General features: G+C 42.5%; 1 protein-coding gene across 2 annotated transcripts in view; it reads right to left on the bottom strand.

The window, feature by feature from the left end:
• The window catches only part of PTPRG (protein tyrosine phosphatase receptor type G), a 659,839-nt gene that overhangs the window by 473,422 nt on the left and 166,934 nt on the right, over positions 1-19,483 (bottom strand). For both annotated transcript variants that reach the window (XM_080926850.1, XM_080926851.1), the window contains exon 2: positions 18,242-18,346. In XM_080926850.1, coding sequence (XP_080782976.1) covers positions 18,242-18,346 — 105 coding nt within the window. The remainder of the gene's footprint in view (positions 1-18,241; positions 18,347-19,483) is intronic.

The following is a 19,483-nucleotide window of genomic DNA, read 5'->3' as shown; positions in this document are numbered from 1 at the left end:
CACCCAAATAAATCCAATTTCCCTTTGTTGAATGTAAATCCATGTCACTGTCCACTGCAAATCCTTCACAAAGCTATTTCAGAATGAAATGTGGAAAAACTCTTTTATGCAATTAAGAAAACAACTACATTCACGTGCATGAAGGAACAGGTATGTGTATACCTTGTAGCCTAGCATGTTCGGGAAATTAAGATTGCATATGTGTCTACTGCTTTGATTACGACAGGGCACATCCTTGATTCTCTATGTAAACATATGAGGTACAGGTCTGCTGACTACAGTCCTGCTGAGGTAATAGTGTCTAAAACCCCAGTTGTTCATTCTGAAATTCTCATCTGAGACAGAATCATGCAGGTGGGACCAACAGGCACCCGTTCATTGGAAAGCCCCTGACTCCCATTACAGTGTGAGTGCATCCAAGAGTATTCCCACTTCTCAGCACCGACAGAGCACACGCTAGTGAGAACTGAAACGTGGTTTTCTATAATTCTGGAAATCAGTTCTAATGCTTTGTCCTATTTCAGCTCCCAAAAGCTGTGCTTCCAGATGCTGAGGGTCCCTGCCCCCAGCTGGCTTTGACTGATAATAAAGAGTTGTTGTACAGACAATGGCCTGGCAGGTGGAATTTTTAGATTGCACAGGAAAGAGAGCAAGGAAGAACCACAAGAGGTCACCAGGACTCGAAGGCAGAGGAATCAGATTTAAGATCTGCAAGAAAAAAAAAAATCATCCAGCAATGTAGTGGACAGGGGCTGCCCAGAAGGTAACAGGGCAGCAAAGATAAAATATAGATTTAGGTGTTAAGTGAAAAATATCAGAGGGTGTGTGTCCTGGCTGTAGGGAGAAAATGCCCAGTCATTGAGCTAGTCAAGGCATATCAAAATTAACTGGTGTGTGTGTGTGTGTGTGTGTGTGTGTGTGCACGCGCACGCGAGCGCTCACGTGTGTGTTTCACTTGTGAATCCAGTGCTCTTAAGCAGGTGCAGAGCTCACAACCCACTGGGAGCCAAAGCAGATAAACTACTCACTGCTACAGTGTTTGTTATAGAAAATGGCTGAAAGCCTACCCAACTAGCACAAGAACCTTTAAGAATCACGCTATAGAAATATTAGGTCAGGGACTGACGGTATAGCTCAGGACTTAAGAGTACCTCCTGCTCTTGATGAGGACCTAGATTCAGGTCACAACTGTCCATAGAGCAGCTCACAGTAACTCACACGCCAATTCTTATGGCCTCTCTGGGTACCCACACTTAAATGGACATTCACACACACACAAAATATACGCATATGGACATGTGGACACATGCACAATTAAGAATAAAATATACCATTTTTAGATTTAAAAAATAAAAATGACAATGTGACAAGCATCACAGTAAGTGTAACCTAATAAATCTACTACATTCTCCACTGTTGTTACGCATTATTATTTCTGTGTGCGTGTGTACATGTTCATGTTTGTGTGAGGTTAAGTGTTGATTGTCTTGCAAAGACGGTTCCCACTTTCATTTTCTGAGACAGGAACTCTCTCTGATCCTGAAAACATCTAACTGAGCGCAGTGTCCAGGGATCCTCATGTCTGTGTTCAAAGTGCTGGGGTTGCAGAACCATGTGGTCACACACTCCTTTTACGTGAAGGCTATCCCAGGGATCCAACCTCAGGTCCTCAAGCTGGTGTTAGTGGACGCTTTATGCACTGAGCCATCTTCCCAGCCCTATAACTGTTTAAGACTTGTCATGAAATAATGACCCTCAACTGAGGGTAATTCTGCCTCTGTGGAAATATCTAGACACACATCTGATTGTCCATTTGAGTCTGCATTCGCCTTCGCACTCAGAACCAAGACCAATGAGAGAGCTTCAGCTCCATGTTTCCTCCTCCAAACCCCTCAGCTCATCTTTTCCCTCATGGACCCCTCACTACCACAGCCCAGCCATACCAGATCTGACTGCTTGTGGTGACAGACTGTGTTCTTCAAAGATTTTTCTTCCTCCCTCTGATCATCTATGAGTGAGAATTCTGTTATTTTTACACTCAGCAGGAAACACTGCTACCCCACACTGTCATAGAAATCACTGCTCTCGCAGGCTAGGTACTACATACATACAACTCATACCCGAAAATTTAAAAAGTTGTCATTTCTACTAAATATGTTCATGCATGTTTTCTGAGAGAGGAAAACACGCTCAGGAAACTAACTGGCGTCTCAGCCCTGTGTTCCATTTCCTTTAAGAGGAAGAAGAGGAAGACACACCTTGGAAGTTCTTGGGCATGGTTCTTTCTTCTGCTGCGTCAGAGTGGCTGAGGGTTGTCTCAGAAAGTTTACTGTTAAAGACTGAAAGTTCCCAGTGGCTACATCCACCAGACCAAGCACTGCTCCTTGAAGCTGTCAAAAAATCACTTACGACATCAGAGAGCTGGCGATCCCATCCATGAGGAAACACCTCCTACCTCTATCCTTACAGCACACTTTTTCCTGTATCTCTAATATCCTTCCCAAAGGACTATAAGAGATCAGTAAATGTGCATTTCTGAATTCTGAAGACGCTGATTATTCCTGATGGTAAGGACACAGACATTAGTGTCTGCATCTTAACATTTGTCTGTCTCCCGTGGCCAGAGAACCCTCCTCCCATAAAACAAAACAAAATAAGCAACACACTTTGCTGCTGCTCTGCACATGGGTCTTAGGGACGGACCTTCAGTTAGCCCTTGCCAGAAAGTTCCCTGTAAACTGGTACAGGGATGGTCAGAGAGGCCTTAGTTCCGGATATATGAAACTGTGTTCACGTAAAGAAACTGTAGTCCAGGGCCACCACCAATAAACCAACCAATAAAGCTATTTAAACCTATGAAACTAACGGTTATAATAGCTGTAAAAAGGTTCCCTGTATCTGAAATTAATTCCCACATTAAAACATCCCCCCCCCCCCCGCAGAAGACATGCATCACACCTGTAAGTTGTAGCGAGATAAATCCAGGTCTGGGAGTGACAAATGTGAAGATTGTTGGGTTTTTAAATTATTAACTCTGTCTCTGTCAAATTCTAGGACTATAAATAGAAATGCTAATAAATGTATATCCACGACCACTACTTTACAGACAAAATCTAAAATCAATTGATATAATTCTTATTATTTATATATATTCCCTGTCCTCCAAATGCATAAATCTCTTTCCTTCTTTAATGTGATCTCAAAGGATGTCCCATTATTCCCTTAACTTCTGTCTTGTTTTCTGTAGTGCACAGCAGTGAACACATAGGTTTCCCACCTTTCATCCAATAGCCTGGTGTGTAAATAATCTAAGTGCTGGCCTATGAATAGAAAGATACTTTAAATGCTTCTCATACATGATGCAGCATAATCAACAAAGGGCAGAACTCATTAGAAGCTAAATTTAAGTAAATTATTTAAACAAAAATGTATGGATTAGGGTAATTTCTCCATGAGGAAAACATTGAAATAATTTGGTGTGAGAAATTGTCATGCACATGAAGAAACCAAAAGGAAATAAAGTAAGATCATGACATTCATTCCTCTGAATACAACTCACAAAACAGGGAAAGCAATTTCTGGTGGTAACAACCTTTAATCCCAGCCTCAGCCAGCAAGGCAGGAAGACTGCAAGTTCAAGACCAACCTTGACAACTTAAAAGAGATTTGTCTGAAATCAAAGAGGGCTGGAGATGTAGCTCAATGGTGACTGATTGCCCATCAGGACCCAAGCTAGGTTTAATCCCAACTTTAGAATAAGAAAAATAATGTGGTTTTGCAGCCTCTGCTTTCTAGAGCATATGCTTTGCTAGCCAATATTTATTTCATTATTATTTTTTAATTACAAAAACATTCTTGAGTAATCACCACAATAAACAATGGATCTGGTAGGAACCCAGCTTCCTCTTCAAAAAGCAGACTGTATTTCCACCACCGATATCACAAGGCTGGTCTCATAAATCAAACAAACTTAATGCAAAAATCATCTTCAAAAATGAAATCTTTTCAATAAGAATGAAGTTTTTTGGATAATTATAGGACTGAGAAAGAATCCAGAGACGCGGTAGAGAGAACTAAAATAAGATTAACATCCCTCTGGAGAGAGAAGTGTAGTTCCAACGGCCTTCACCACCAGCAGCTTCTAGACTTGAGCTCTAGCCACCAGGAACACGAGATATACAAACAACACACAATCAGAACAGGAACATGGGGAGATAGACACACAAACAACACACAATCAGAACAGGAACATGGGGAGATAGACACACAAACAACACACAATCAGAACAGGAACACGGGGAGACAGGTATATAAACAACACACAATCAGAACAGGAACATGGGGAGATAGACACACAAACAATACACAATCAGAACAGAAACATGGGGAGATAGACACACAAACAACACACAATCAGAACAGAAACATGGGGAGATAGACACACAAACAACACACAATCAGAACAGGAACACAGGGAGACAGGTATATAAACAACACACAATCAGAACAGGAACATGGGGAGATAGACACACAAACAATACACAATCAGAACAGAAACATGGGGAGATAGACACACAAACAACACACAATCAGAACAGAAACATGGGGAGATAGACACACAAACAACACACAATCAGAACAGAAACATGGGGAGACAGGCGCACAAACAACACAATCGGAACCAGAGTGATAAAAATTTGACAATGTCCTAGCATTCCAACTGCAGGAAATTCCACAACCCTGAGCGGAATGATCTCACCTTTTCTCACGTTTCTCAGAGTCCCACAGGCACACATGGAGGTGACAGCGGTGGTCGGATAAATCATTATATTACAGTGTGCTTACCCTACTCTGTGTTTGGCTGCCATAAGTAACAAAGTCACACTTTCTAAAGAGAAAAGAAGAAAATGGAGTCAGAGCTCCACAGAGACAGGGACTACATGAATTCAACCTTTAAGCTCAAACTTGTACAGGAGGGCTGAGGACTGAACTGGGAAACAGTGCCTGCCATGGAGGAAGCTGAGGGCACTACGGCATGGATAGAAAACCTAACATGGACTTAGGCCATCATGCTGAGGCTCTTGTTAATCTGTATGGAGGTGAAGAATATACTCCAGGAGCTATGTGTGCTTGCTGCTGTGCATCTGCATGTGTATGAGCACATGGGTGTATATGATCATGTGTATGTGCATGTATATGAACATGTGCATGTGTGTGTGCATAAGCATGGGTATGTATATGAGTAGGTGCATGTGTATAAGCATGTGTATGTGTATGAGCATATGCATGTATATGTGCATGAACATGTGCACCTGTATGAGCATCTGCATGTGTATAATCATACGTATGTAATAAGTACATGTTTATGAGCATGTGTATGTGCATGTGTATGAGCATGTGTATGTATATGAGTATGTGCATGTCTATGTGCATAAGTATATGCATGTGTATGAGCATGTGTATGTGTATGAACATGTGTATGAGCATGTGCATGAGCATGTGTATGTGCATGATCATGTGTATGTGTATGAACATGTGTTTGAGCATGTGCATGTTTATGAGCACGTGTATATGCATGTATGTGAGCATGTGTATGTGCATGTGTATGAGAATGTGCATGTATGAAGATGTTAATACTTGACAAAAAGATGGATGGTGCTAGCCTTTCACCATTTTCAGCTCTTCCTTTTTCTTCTCCTCCTAAAGGAGATCCCAAGAAGCTGCTATTAACTTCTCAGCCCCACAGTGATTTGAAAGATTTACAACTGGGGAACTATCATTTTTCTCACGGTGCTCCACGCAGCCCGCTTACTCTTCAGGGGCAGTCAAGGTTAGTGATACTAACATGGACATTAGATCCTAACGACCTCCTAGAATCAAGAGTTGACACTGGAGTCATCAGGGACCTTGAAGTAAAACAATAACAATAAAACAATCTCCCACCTCTCTGCTGGCAGACTTCTCACCATGATCAGACTGAGATCCATGCCTTTGACATTTCACAGTAGAAATCTGGAATGGTCCACAAGCTTCACTAAAGCACTGAACACCCTGCCACTCCGTAGACTCTGTAAGCAGCAGCAATTCCCTACCCTACGCTGGACAGATGAGAAAAGCCAACATCTGGGGCTGGTGGGCAAACCAACAGAGACAAATCATAGACTTCCAGGGTCAGTCAAATTCTCTTTCAAGAAAGTAGGCAGAGAGAAAGAAAGAAACCTGATATCAAACCTTCAATATGTATATGTATGCATACACACACACACACACACACACACACACACACACACACATCACTAATAAAACATAAATCTGGATGGATAACAGCCTACAGAGTTAGAGTCACAATATCATGGTGACTGATGACAAAAAGTAATCTATTCTGAAGCCTCTAAGAGAGGGTTGCTCAACTCTGGTTTTACTACATTTAGGCCAGGCAGTCCTTGCTGGAGAAGATGAAAGACTACACCCTGGACCTCCATCTACTAACCACCAACTGCTTACCAAACCATTTTGCATTGTAACAAACAATCAGCATCTTCAGACTTCCCAAGTGTTCCCTAAGGAGATAGCTGGACACTATCACCATAAAGCAATAAAAAAGCTCCTATTCTAGGGCAGGATGCTGAACCAGAAGGCTCCCACTGAAGCTGAACTAAAATTAGGAGTGATTTCTTGGATATATCATTTAACCCTTCTGAAGACTAATGCCTCTCCCCTTTTGCTTTTGCCTGGAATGCTTAGCCTACAGACACACTGAGCTCAGCCAATTACCCCAAACCTATTCTTGTCAGTGATTGGTTGAGGCATGAGCATGTGATAAGATCTAGGCAGTGAAATACCAAAGGGTGACTGGTCAGGGGTTGAGGTGATTTGAGAGGTCAGTTTATGATATTTGCTTTGAGAAAAAAGACATGAAGGGCTGGGAGAACTAATTCCTTAGTTCTTGCTGTGCAAGCGTGAAGACCTAAGCTTGACCTCTGACAGGCACATAAAAATTCTGGCATGCAGGGTGAAGAGCCCAGGCAGAAAAACCATGATATGCTCTGTAACTCCTGAAGCCATACCAAAACCTTAAGGAAGTGACTCTGAAGATCAAGCCATCCAGAGGCTGACAAAGCATAGAAGTACACCATGCTGTAAGGGGACAGAGTGGGGACAAAGGGGCTGCCCAAAGGTATTCTGTGCTGCATGATGTATAAACTACCTTTACTGCTGAGCCATGCATCTGTGAGCTTCTGAAAAGCTAAAAACCTCCTAATTCGTCCCCAAACCATTTCCGATATGTAAATGTGTCCTTGGGAATATGTGGATTTGGGAGGTGGGGAAGCTCGGTGATACTACCGGCCTACAAGCTGCAGGGCACCACAATGCCTGCAGGAAACAAACCCTGACCAGCTCTTTCCTCTACATCAGGTGAGCTGGCCAATGGGTCTGAGTACAGAAACTTCCTTGTTACGCCCCAGTGAATGCTGAGAGAAAGGGCAGTCATACAGGAAAAGGATGTCATAAGACAGCTCATTAGGAAGTGCTGTAAAAACTAAAAGCCACAAGCCTTTCAGAAAGTGTCAAAATCCCATGTCAAGAAGAGACGGCCAAGTAATTGCTTAACAACAGTGATAAGAAAATGCTTCCCATTATCACAGAAAGTCCCAAAAGCACAAAAAAAGAAAAAAAAAAATCCAAACTGGCCCATCTTTACCAGCGCTTATCAAAAAGGCTGGTAGAAATTCACATTTTTGTTCTAGAATTTCCCGATGACCAATCAATACTGACTATGCTAATGGCGTCGCTGAAAGGAACAATAGTGTTGAATACTAGGACCTAGGACATGAGGAAGAAAAAGCCTACAGGAGGAAAATAGGCCAGCGAGAACCAGAGCAGAGCTCCCAAATGATGCCTGTGGGAGCAGGAGTTTCGGTTGGGTTTTGGGAACTTTTTTGTGCATATAAAAGAAGGGCCTTCGAGGTAAGAATGTGAAGAGGCACTCTCCAAGGTCAGGAAGTCTGGATCTGTTTCTTTCCACACATCATGAAAGATAACAAGATCGAGTGAAGCATTGTAGCAGCCCCTCATGCCCCATGTCTGTCTGTCTGTCTGTCTCTGAAGTCTAGCAAGGGCTCAGTCAACAAAGCAATTGATGCGCTCACTTATTCCTCAATGCCAGAATGGTTTTGGTCGGAAGAAGGTGGACCCTCTGGCTGACTAGTCAGGTCAGGAAAATCCTGTATGGAGAAGAAAACGGTACAGATGCCGATCAGTAACGCCCGGGTTGTCCTCTGGCCTCCACACTACCTGAGGTTCGCAGGGGCTGGTAGAAGCCTGGTGTAGAGATTTACTGCAGGAGCCCAGGGCATCCTTAAACAGGGAAGAAGCTCCAAGGTAGTTGGAGGAGACAGGAGGGGACCAAGGGTGAATCAAGATGTTGAGGTATTTATCTGACTGAACGAGGTCCCCACTTCGAACTGCACTGAGAGTGACACTGTGCCACGGGTTCTGAATCAGACCCTACACGTCTCCTGACTCTTCGGTCGGCTCCAGCCAACACTGGACCCTATGACCGTTCCACCTCACAGCACTTTTCTGGACCCTATGACCGTTCCACCTCACAGTACTTTGGCTGCTTGGCAGCTGACTGACCGTTTTAACTCCTCTGTGACAGCCATATTCCCTTCAGAAGGTTGACTGTGCCAGGCCAGAATGTAGTGAGACGACTGTTTAGATGTAACTGTTCTGTTTAGATGGTTCTTCTTTAAATTGACCAAATGTTTATAAAATCCTCAATGTACTTTAACAGAAGTTTAACATATCCAAACAGAAAATGGGCAGCTCTGCCAGACAGGAAAGACACCAGGAAATTATGGCATCAACGTTCTAAGATATGTTTCTACTAAAGACTCTGGGGCCAGACAGATCATTCCTTGTTATAAAAACACCCGAGCAAGTAAGTGACAGAGGCATGAAAGACCTATTTGTGCCAAACCAGGAATTTCTCCCTCGCTAAATACCACTCAAAAAGGAGTGACATTATTAGATTAAAAACTGGTCATTTGGCGGGGGGATTAAAATAAAATCACCTTCAATGTTACACTCATTGAAGGCATTATTTCATACTCTAGTGATATTAGTCAGGGAAAAGGGAAAGTACCTAAGAACACTAGACGGTGTTTCTCAAGAGGCAATACTGGGATAGGGGAGATGGATCAGTGGGTAAAGGAACTTGCTGCCAAGCCTGGGGATGTAAGTTCAATCCCAGGAGCCACAGCCATCTTCTGACCTATATTTGTGTTTATTCATTTTCTCTCTGTGTGTGTGGAGGGGGGTAAACAATTGAACTGTCTTAAAACCACAAAGCCAGCAAGATCAAAAGCTGGGTGTGATAGTGTGTCTGTTATCCAGTGCACATAAGTTCAAGGCCAACCTAGTCTACAAGAGGGAAGGCAGCAAAAGAGATACTGAGAAGTGTCAGAGATGAACAGAAAGATGGTGTTCACATATCAACAGTTGGAATGGAACCTGCTGTCCTGTAGACTGATTAAGAAAATAAGGATTAGACAAGGTTCTACCTTATGCAGATAACACTGGTATTTTCTTAGCCTGGCCCAGATAGATCTTAGTGGCATGTGATGAAAGGGGGTTTGCTGAAAGAGACAGCTGGCTTTAACAACATGAAAGATGAGATGGAAAGCACATGACTCTTGCTGTGGCAACTCAAACAGGCTCAGCCACCATAACCACGACCTTGCAACTCATTTTGCTTTTGGATTAAAGTAAACCAAGAGAAAAGTCAGTCTCAAGACATACAGCAGATTTTTAGTCCAGGCCAACTTGAATTCTCCTAATGCAGTGAAACCAGGACACCTTACCTAACTGCTCCCAGGGTCACTTCTCCAGCAAAGGTGAAAAAAGATAAGGCATGGAAGTCCAAATCTGCTTAATAACCTCAACAAGAAAAGGCCAAGAAAGCAGCACTTGGAATGATGCAAGCTAACAAAATGTTGTCAGTGAAAATGCTCTAACCATACCTAACAATGTGCAGGGTGAAGGGCAGGACGTTTGTTATCTCTCATCAGACAGTTTATGAGCTGAGCCGGGTACAATTAATGAGTGTGTGTTTTTAAGTATGAAAGGCAAACCTGTAGTAGCCTTTAAGTAAATCTCACAGCACATGTGAATCCCTGCTATGTGGTTATTAGGCATGCACTGGGCTCCAAGTATTTTCCTTTTGAGTGATTAATCAAATCTTCCCACTCACCCACAACCCTCCACCCCTGCTCCTCAAGGAGCCAGTTTCAAAGGCAGAAACAGCATCCTTTCACATTTATAACTAGGAGAAAAGATGTATGACTTTGATCCATCACAGATATGAAAAGTATATACTTTTATATGAGCATGTGCCTAGTGCAGACCTACTAAATTTATGGACTAGTGAACATAAGGATTTATGTTTATGTCAAAGTAAATATTGACCTTAGCTGTGCCCCGGTCAATATTTACTGCTTTACTCAATAAACCCTGATGTTCATTTTAGAGCCAAGTCAATATCAGTTCATTAATTTCTACATGGTTCATATCAGCATTTTATAAAATGTTTCACCTAAAAAAATAGGATACAGACAGTTAAAGAGACCAAAGTGGTGTTACTTCCCCTATGGCTACATTTATTTCTAGGGCTCTCCCTCCTTACTTTGCACCCTCAACTGTAACTAGCAAAACTGCCCAAGCTTAATACAAGTTAGCAATCTATCCTAAGGACACAAACTTCTTTTTAAATATACATATATTGGCATAAGAAACTGAAGCACTCTCAAAATATTTTTAGAATTTGCAATATTCTCAAAGCATTTGCACAGAGAAAATCTCATTCACTTCTGAACAGGAATGTGTGGTCTCCTCAGTCCTCAGTCTATCCACAACAGGACCGAATTATCTATTTACATCAATACACACTGCGGTTTTACCTACTTCATTTTGGTGGCCACTACGTAAGCATTTCAACATGAGCTCCTACTGAAGGCCATGGAAATGGCCTTAACAAGTGTCACCTTGGAGACATGCACAAGTGGTTTTCAGACGTAGGTTCCCACTGCTCAACATTCTACTAGGGTGAGGCAGTCAAGCCTGACTAAGTAACTTAGAGCCACAGAGCCCAGAGAGTTGTCCTCTGACCTACACACACACACACACACACACACACACACACACACACACACACACACACAAACCTTAAGAATAATTTAATATTTTATATTCTAGAGATATTCCCCAAAGTCAACCAAAACACTCCATCAAAAATGAGAGCTTCAGAGTCAATTTAAAACTGAAATCCATTTAAAACTATAAACTGGCTTATACCCATTTTTAAAGAGCCATCATAGAACCAAATGAAATTTTCAACAATGATACCACTTGACACCAAGGCAGTGCTGGAAAAATGCTTCATCTTCCTGGGAGCCCCTCATGTGCATAGAGTCATGCTCACTTCTGATGCTCGACCTTCAGAACTCTTACGGAGCCATGTCTGAAGAGGTGATACCAAGAAACATTAGGATGAAGGAGTTTTTGTTGTTGTTTATTTGTTTTAAGAAAAAAGAACGTAAAAGAGAAAAACAGAAAAATATGAGTTGAAAAAACAACTTCTTTTAAACAATCAGAGGGGAAAAGCCAAATTTGGCCAAGTGTTTGGAAACCCTGAGCATCTGACACCAGATTTGCCTTTAAATAGGAAGCCAGTGAAGGAAGCCATGTGGGTTGCTTGCTCTGTCTTGTTGCCAAAGGTAAACACAAAGAAACAGCAAGCAAGAAAGAACACGGAAATAAAAGAATTATTCAGTTTCGACTCAGTGAAATAAAAATGTAAAAAGCACTAGAAATATAGGGAAAAAAGACACATCTTGATAAGATTAAATCCAAGCTTTTGAAATCATTATAACCAACCCATCACGCTCCTTCATGCCCACTCATTTTAAATTAAATGTGATGCCATCTTGAGTCACCCCTGGCGTCATCCTAGACAATTTATCCTGCTTTCTCTCCTATGTCTAAACAGCCATGGATCTGTGGTTGTTTGAATAGAAATGGCCCCATAGACTCATGTGTTTCAATGATTGGCCCATAGGCAGTGGCACTATTAGGAGGTGTGTCCTTGTTGGAGTAGGTGTGACCTTTATGGAGAAAGTGTGTCAGTGAGTGGGGCTTTGGCCTACTGTGACACACAGTCTCCTTCTACTGCCTTCAGATCAAGATGCAGAACTCTCTCAGCTTTTCCTCCAGCACCACGTTTGCCTGCATGCCAATATGCTTCTAGCCATGAACAAAACCTCCAAACTGTAAGCCAGCCCAAACAAATGTTTGTCTCTATAAGAATTGCTGTGGTCATGGTGTGTCTTCGCAGCAATGGAAATCCTAAGACTGACTCCTCGGGGCTCTTTCCTTCTAGTTCCCAAATTCCCAATGACAGGCCTCCTCACCATGAACACAGTCACATTTTTCACATTTGGAGTACAAAAAAAAACATTCTCTGGGGTCTATTATTATAGCCTAACACCTGGCATTCAGTAAGCAGTTCGAAATGGAGCAGAGAAGAAATTGACTTAAGAGCTACAACCAGATTAACGCGGGTGTGTAGAAAAGATGGAAGTTCACTGTCAGTAAAGAAGAGGACCCAAGTGCTGCGGGAGAGGTGCATCAAGGCTGTAGTGCTCAACACTGGCATTGTTTCAGCCAATCAGGAGCTATGTACTGCAAAGGTGAAGTCGAGGGAAATGACTCCCTTCAGAGACTCTGTAGGAGGCCTCAGGAGGGCTGTAAATAATACAGCAATATTAACATTAAACCTCTACGTTCTACAGTGCCTTCCATTCTTCCAATGACAAAAGCAACCTTCTGTAGGCATGTGTATTTTGATTTACCCTGTACAGACGTTCTTAAAAATAGGCATGGAAATGTAATTTTAAAGAAGTTAATTATAGCCTCGGTTCACAGGGGAGCTCATTACTTAAAGGGCTCCACTGGCAAAGTCTTCTGTAAATCACCCACTCTTTTGTCTGAATAGCAGAGCCCTTAGTGAGCACTGAAGCACTCAGTCTCCGGTGCAGAGACTCATTTGTCTGCCCATCCATTTGTCCAGCTAAAACATGGACACTGCAGCCTGAGCTAGAGGCGCATTCCTACCATCCCACGGCTTGGGAGGCTGAAGCAGCAGAGTTCAAAGCTAGCTCTGGCTACATGGGGAGACCCTGCCTCACAAAGAGGCATTGACTCTGCACAATCAAATGAGACACGGTGCATGGCAGAGGGACAAAAGCTAAAAGCTATAATCCTTGTCCTCAAAAACTTACACTTAACTGGGGAAATAAGCCGCATGCCTACACAGAGAGACCTGCTTGTGGAGCAGGGTGCAATTGAGAACCAAAAGAATATCAGGTCTTCTAGTTCAAGGTTAAGCCGCAAAATTTGTGTGTGTGCCACAATACTGGACATCTGACCCTCACAGTCATCTGTAGGACAGACCTTCATTTCCATTTTATAGATAGTTTAAAAAAAGATCTTAGCTCTGCACTGGCCAACACCACAGAAGTGATACCTGTTAGGATAATTATGTTTGACCTTCAACATGCCCAAGGACACAACTCCCCCCAGGGAATTTTGGCAGTTGAATGTTTTGATTTTGGATTCTTCTAAAGATGGGCACCACTCCCACCCCTACCCTGACTCATAATTTCTTTATATGCAAAAGAAAGTGTTAGAGATGCAGAGAATCCAGAGTGTGGACCACAAAGCCTGGTTTCCTTCCATGTATGAAAGGGAAGAGTGTAACATGGGTTAAAAAGATACAGATTTACAGTTCTGACAGCTTCCAGACTTGTCTCTTATTTCTCTTTCCTGCAACCATGACCTAACCAACATATGGTATTTTCATGTAAAAAAAACATTGCAGAAGTTCTGGGCACACTCCAAAATTCATAAACTGTCATCACCTGAAGTTACAGAGAAATTTCTAAACTTTCTTTGGCTAAAACTACAGAAGACAAATTGTTTTAATATTTCTAATGAGATGCTTGAGAGAACTGCATTTTTTTTTCTTCTGGTGTAATCCTTCATGAAATTCCCCATAAGGAAAAAAAATTCCAAGGATAAAAAGCATCCTGAAATGAGAATCTTAGTCCCTACAGATAGCATCTATAACCAATGTCTCACTTCTGATGGAGGAAGTCTGTAATTACTATACAAACCTTGACCCTTTACCTCAGTAACCAAGGAAGAGCCAGAGGGAAAGACCCATCTCTGAATGACTACAGTCAGTGCTATGAGCTCCTCAACCATCTGTGTGCCAAAGCTGAAGGAATTTCACAAGCCTGTCAAAGAGCAGCTTACACATCAAATATAGAGGTCTGTTGCATGCCAATGAATCAATGGAAATGAAGTAACTATGGTCACCCTAGAGCGGACACTGAAACATGCACATTCTACTGCTCAAGTTCAGTAGTGGCCCTGGCCTAAGAAGAAGCTAACCACAGCTCCAAGTCAGCCTCTGAGGTGACTGTGAGGGGCGGTGTGGGAATAGTGACATCAGTTCTGTCTGCCAAACTGCAGCCCACCCAACATCAAGGGATGGAGCCCAGACACTGTTTTCTTGATCGATCCACAAATACAACCCACCGCATCCACACTGTCTCCTCAAAGCCCTTTGCCTAGAAAGAAATATGCAAAGGCCTTCCAGACGAAAAGGATCACAAAGAAAACCAAAGATGGCTCTGTACCCTGGATAGCTCCGAAGGAGACAAAACAAGCTATGTGAATGTGAGCAGGGCTTAAAGAAGTGTTTTTCTGTGAAGGGTCAGATATTAAGATTTTCTATTTTCTCTATTTTTCCACCAAGAGTCCTTAGTTTGGTGGGAGGAGGGTTGATGAGATGGTTCAGTGAACCAAGCACTTACTGCGTGAACCTGATGACCTTGGAATTCATGTATGGTAGAGGAAGAAAACTGACACCCAAGGGTTGTCCTATGACTATCACATATACTGAAACACATGCAAGTGTGCACATACACGTGCATGTCATACCCACACACAGCCACTGTCTATATACGTAATTACAATTAATTGCTCTTAGATCTGAAGCTGTAGTGACAACCCACGGACAGTATACAAAGTAATGAACGTGACTGCATTACAATAACTCTCATGTACAAACTTGGGCGGAAGCCTGCAGCTTCTCCACCTCCAAACACAATGATCCTTTCTATAGACTTCATTCAGAAGACACCGTGCGTGCTGTCTCGGTTCCTCAGCCTTCAGCGCTGCCTACTGACTACAGGGAAGTCTGAAGAACAGCCGAATGCAGTTGGTCTTTGATGACACCGGTCATCTCGCATCACATGCACAACACCCTAGGAAGGAAACTTTGCTAGTCCAGCTTCCCAGAATAACGTTTGTTATTCCCACTTGTTAAACTGAGGCTCTGGGCAATTAAAAGTCCCTCCAAAATCTGACTTGGTGTTACCAGTATTCAACACAGGTCTATACATCTGTGCAAGATTCATCCTCTCCAACCTGGGAGAAGCTAAGTGGATCACAGAATTAGAGGCATGGTGTTAAGATCTGGTCCATTAAACTGATCTTTCAGACGTGGCTTAACTTACCTTTGCTAAATTTAAAAATGCCTCACAACCGAGAGCCTTACTTCTCTCCAGCCAACATTTTAGGCAGCATTTATACTATTCAAAGTCTCTCCCAGGAGTGAGAATCCCACAGTCTGCTGTGGTTTAAGGCACCAGCCTAAAGTGTGGAAAGTTAACAGACGCCAAGTCTCACTGTTTCCTGCCCCTCCTGCATCCACAGCAAATACCGAACAGCATAACATCTCTGATAATTCCCAAGTCTTCCCGACATGAAAACCAATCCTCAGTTGATTCCACAAAAGAACCATCCTGATATCCTTGGAAAATTATATGGACATATATCAAATATATAAGATACATATAGGATGAGCATTCTGACTTCAGTGAGTACAGACTTGGTGTACAGGTGGAAGATTCTACAGTCTAAATCCTAAAGACACTGGATAAAATAATTTTTGGGTGTTCACTACATATGAACCACAATATCCAGTTCAGACTTGGGCTCCATTGCTGAGACACTTTAATGCATACGTGTAAAGATCTAACATTTGAAAGTCTCTCAGACTCAAGAATGTCAGATGTGATGCTGAGAGTATCCATGAACTCTGTCTCCTGCCTCTGCTCCTGTTTTATTTTTATTACATCTAACAAGTGGCTTGAGAAACGCTTCCAAACTGGTCATTCCATCAGAAGGTTCTTCATAGACTGTACTACTTGAACGGGGCTGGAGGGGTGTGCCCAGGTTTGGGGGAGGGAGGGCCGATTTACCAAAATGAGACTTGAGAAACTACACCCTGGGAACATTATCCAGCTGGTACTGGTTCTCATACAGCCTGTGACGGGAGACTGCTTTGAAATGCTCAGACAAAGGGGAAAAATGTCAGAAAGAACAAATTTCCTTGTAGCAGGACTCAAGTTCCAGGCCTCACAAACAATTTCATCACAACACATCCAGGCACTCCACTATCATCCAGGGCCACACCGATGCTGTGCTGGCAGGGCTGAGTGCTGCTGTCACAAAGATCTTTGTCTGGAAAAGGTCTATGATATTTATGACCTAGATATTTCCAGATAAGTGTGTCAGTCCCTAAATGTTAACTGTGAGCCTTCAGCTGGAGGCAGAACCCAAATTCAGATACATGCACTCTGCTGCCTCGGAAGAGAGGACTAAGGTCCACCAGGGAGGTAAAGGCAGCAATAATGGCCCCATTCTATAGGCACCACCAGCCACCTCCCCCTGGCCGCACTTAGTAATGGGAGAAGTTTGGCTTCTTCACTGTCATTTGCAACAATGCCCTATAACTTCCAATTTCCTGCCTAACTGCAAAAATGCTCTAAATTGATGAACTGTAAATAACAGACCACTTTATGCCCCTTCATGACTGATCCCCCGGCCGGAGAATACATACACACACACACACACACACACACACACACACACACACACACACACACACAATGATAAATTTCCTTTGCGTGTCTTGGCAAGATGCTATGTGTCTATAATTTTGACCCCCATTTCCCAATTTCCTTCATTTATCAAAAAATGGTGAGAGAAGGCTCTAATTGGATAATTCAGATCACAAAGAAGGAGGTTGGGGTGGAATTCTTCACCATCGCTGTCTGTGAACTGCCAAAGAAAACAGATTTGACCACTCTCCCTGCAGGGGCAGGAGATTTATCAGTAGACAAAAGAATGCAAACCGCCAACAGATAAGGAGTCATTAAAGATCAGGTCCATAAATTTTACGGTGACATAAATGTAACAAGATTTGCAGGTGGAAATTTGGGATTGAGAAAGAAGAGAATTTCAGCAATTCTATATGCAACAACGCGGCACACTACACAGATTTATTATGAAGAGTAATACCCGTGCCTCCGAGCTCTCTCAAACAAGGAATTTGAATTATTCACTGTCATGGTAATCTCAAAGTGGCCTGTCTTCTTCAAGTCATCCTCCCTAATTTGCTATGATCCATTTTCCATAAATTTGAGTTTTAACATCTCTTTTAAAAATAACTATCCACCTAGTGTATTTTTCTAGTTACTTAGTGTTGGTGCATAATCCTGAAAGGTCTCTAAAGGCAAGGACTTATTTCTAATGTAATATGCACTAAAATTGTAACAATGTGTCTCATTTCATTGTCTCAAAGGGGCAAAGTAACAGCAAGCTTGGGATAAGGTCAAGAATGGCAATGAGATCAACTGCTGAAACTTGAAAATACCTTCGGATTTCTTTGGTGACATCCGAGAGACCCCACTGGGATTTCTTTGGTGACAGCAGAGAGACCCCACTGGCTAACTAATGCTTTATGATGCTTAGCTGGTCTTCAGAGAAACCCCATGCCCTAAAGGCAACACTGTCTCTCAAAGTTACAAGTTTGGTTCAATGGCTCATTAACATGAAAACAAGGGACAAACACATATTGTTAGCCATAAGGGGTGTGGGTTTTCCAGATTTGGAAAGCAGGTAAAAAGCCTTCAGGAAAAGCAGGCTTCAATATTTCAACTTTTAACAATGCAAAAATTTCTTGAACAAATAAAAAACAAGACTCAGGCAAATCTTGCTTCTGATTTTTTTATCCTTCCGGAGCACTAACCAACACAGCTGAACTCACCAGAGTACGCCCAGTAGGGGTCTCCCGACGCCTTTCGCCTGCGGATCTGCACTGAGCTTCCCTGTCTGCTCTCCTGCAGGGTCCCCACGTAGCCTTCAGTCAATGCTGGAAGAGATGGAGAATACAATGAGACAAGTCACAGGAGACAGGGTAAATAAATAAATAAATAAATAAATAAATGAATGAATGAATGAATGAATGAATGAATATTATTATTATTATTATTATTATTATTATTATTATTATTATTATTATTATTATTCAGACTCACACAGCGATGTAACTAAAGAACCAAAGACCTTAGGGGTCATCTAAATAGAACCTCCTTTTTGTTTTGTTGAGAGTTGGCTTGTGCCTATAATCCCAACACTTGGCAGAGGCAGGAAGATAGCTTCCTATCCTAGGCTGGCTGGGTTACAGAGTAAGAGCCTCTTTCAAAAGAGAAGAAAAAAAAAACAGGAAAACCCAAAGCAAGGCATTGACACATTTACTGTTAGTAGTGATAACATTTATGAGGCTTTATATTCGGATTTAGGTTGCAGTTGGTTTGTTTCGAGATAGCACCACTCTGTAGCCCAGGCTGACCTGCAACTGACCTTGTAGATCAGGCTAGACTCCAGCCAAACCTTTACGAGGTACTTGATACACATTACATATCATTAGTCTCCACAACACCAAGTATGGATACTAAGGTCTCAGTGATAAGAAATACGCTTCAAGAAATGAAGACACTTCTACTTGCCTATGGTCAGATCACCTTTAGAACCAAAATGTGTGCTTTGGATTCTAAGTACCTGAATAAAATGTGTGTTCTGGGTGTGAAAAGCCACTTGGGCACATGTGTTCTTCCGTGTTACATGTAGGGGGAGGGTGTGGGTTCAGGTCCAGGGACACTCACTAGGCTTCAGTGCAATTAAAAGCAGAGATGGGAACTGTGAGCCAAACAGATGCAGCAAGACCAGGGCCTCTGCCCTGGAAGCAGTCATAAGAGCTGGAGCCTTCTGGGGTGAACACCATCTCCAGGCCTCTGGGCCCACAAATATTCCCTGTGGCTCTGAGGACAGCAAAGTACAAAATCCTCCACTACCAATGCTCCAAAGGAAATACTGCATAATGGCCAACCTCTTCTGAACACTCAACGGAATCCAATCCACCCAACAAATGCCAAAGGACTCTACACTGCTTCGGAGAGTTTCCATCTGTCCACTCCTGTATTCAAAGCAGTCCCTCTGATCCTCTCCA

The sequence above is a fragment of the Micromys minutus genome (assembly GCF_963924665.1).
Source record: "Micromys minutus genome assembly, chromosome: 12".
Lineage (NCBI taxonomy): Eukaryota > Metazoa > Chordata > Mammalia > Rodentia > Muridae > Micromys > Micromys minutus.
This window is presented reverse-complemented; position numbering and strand designations above follow the sequence as displayed.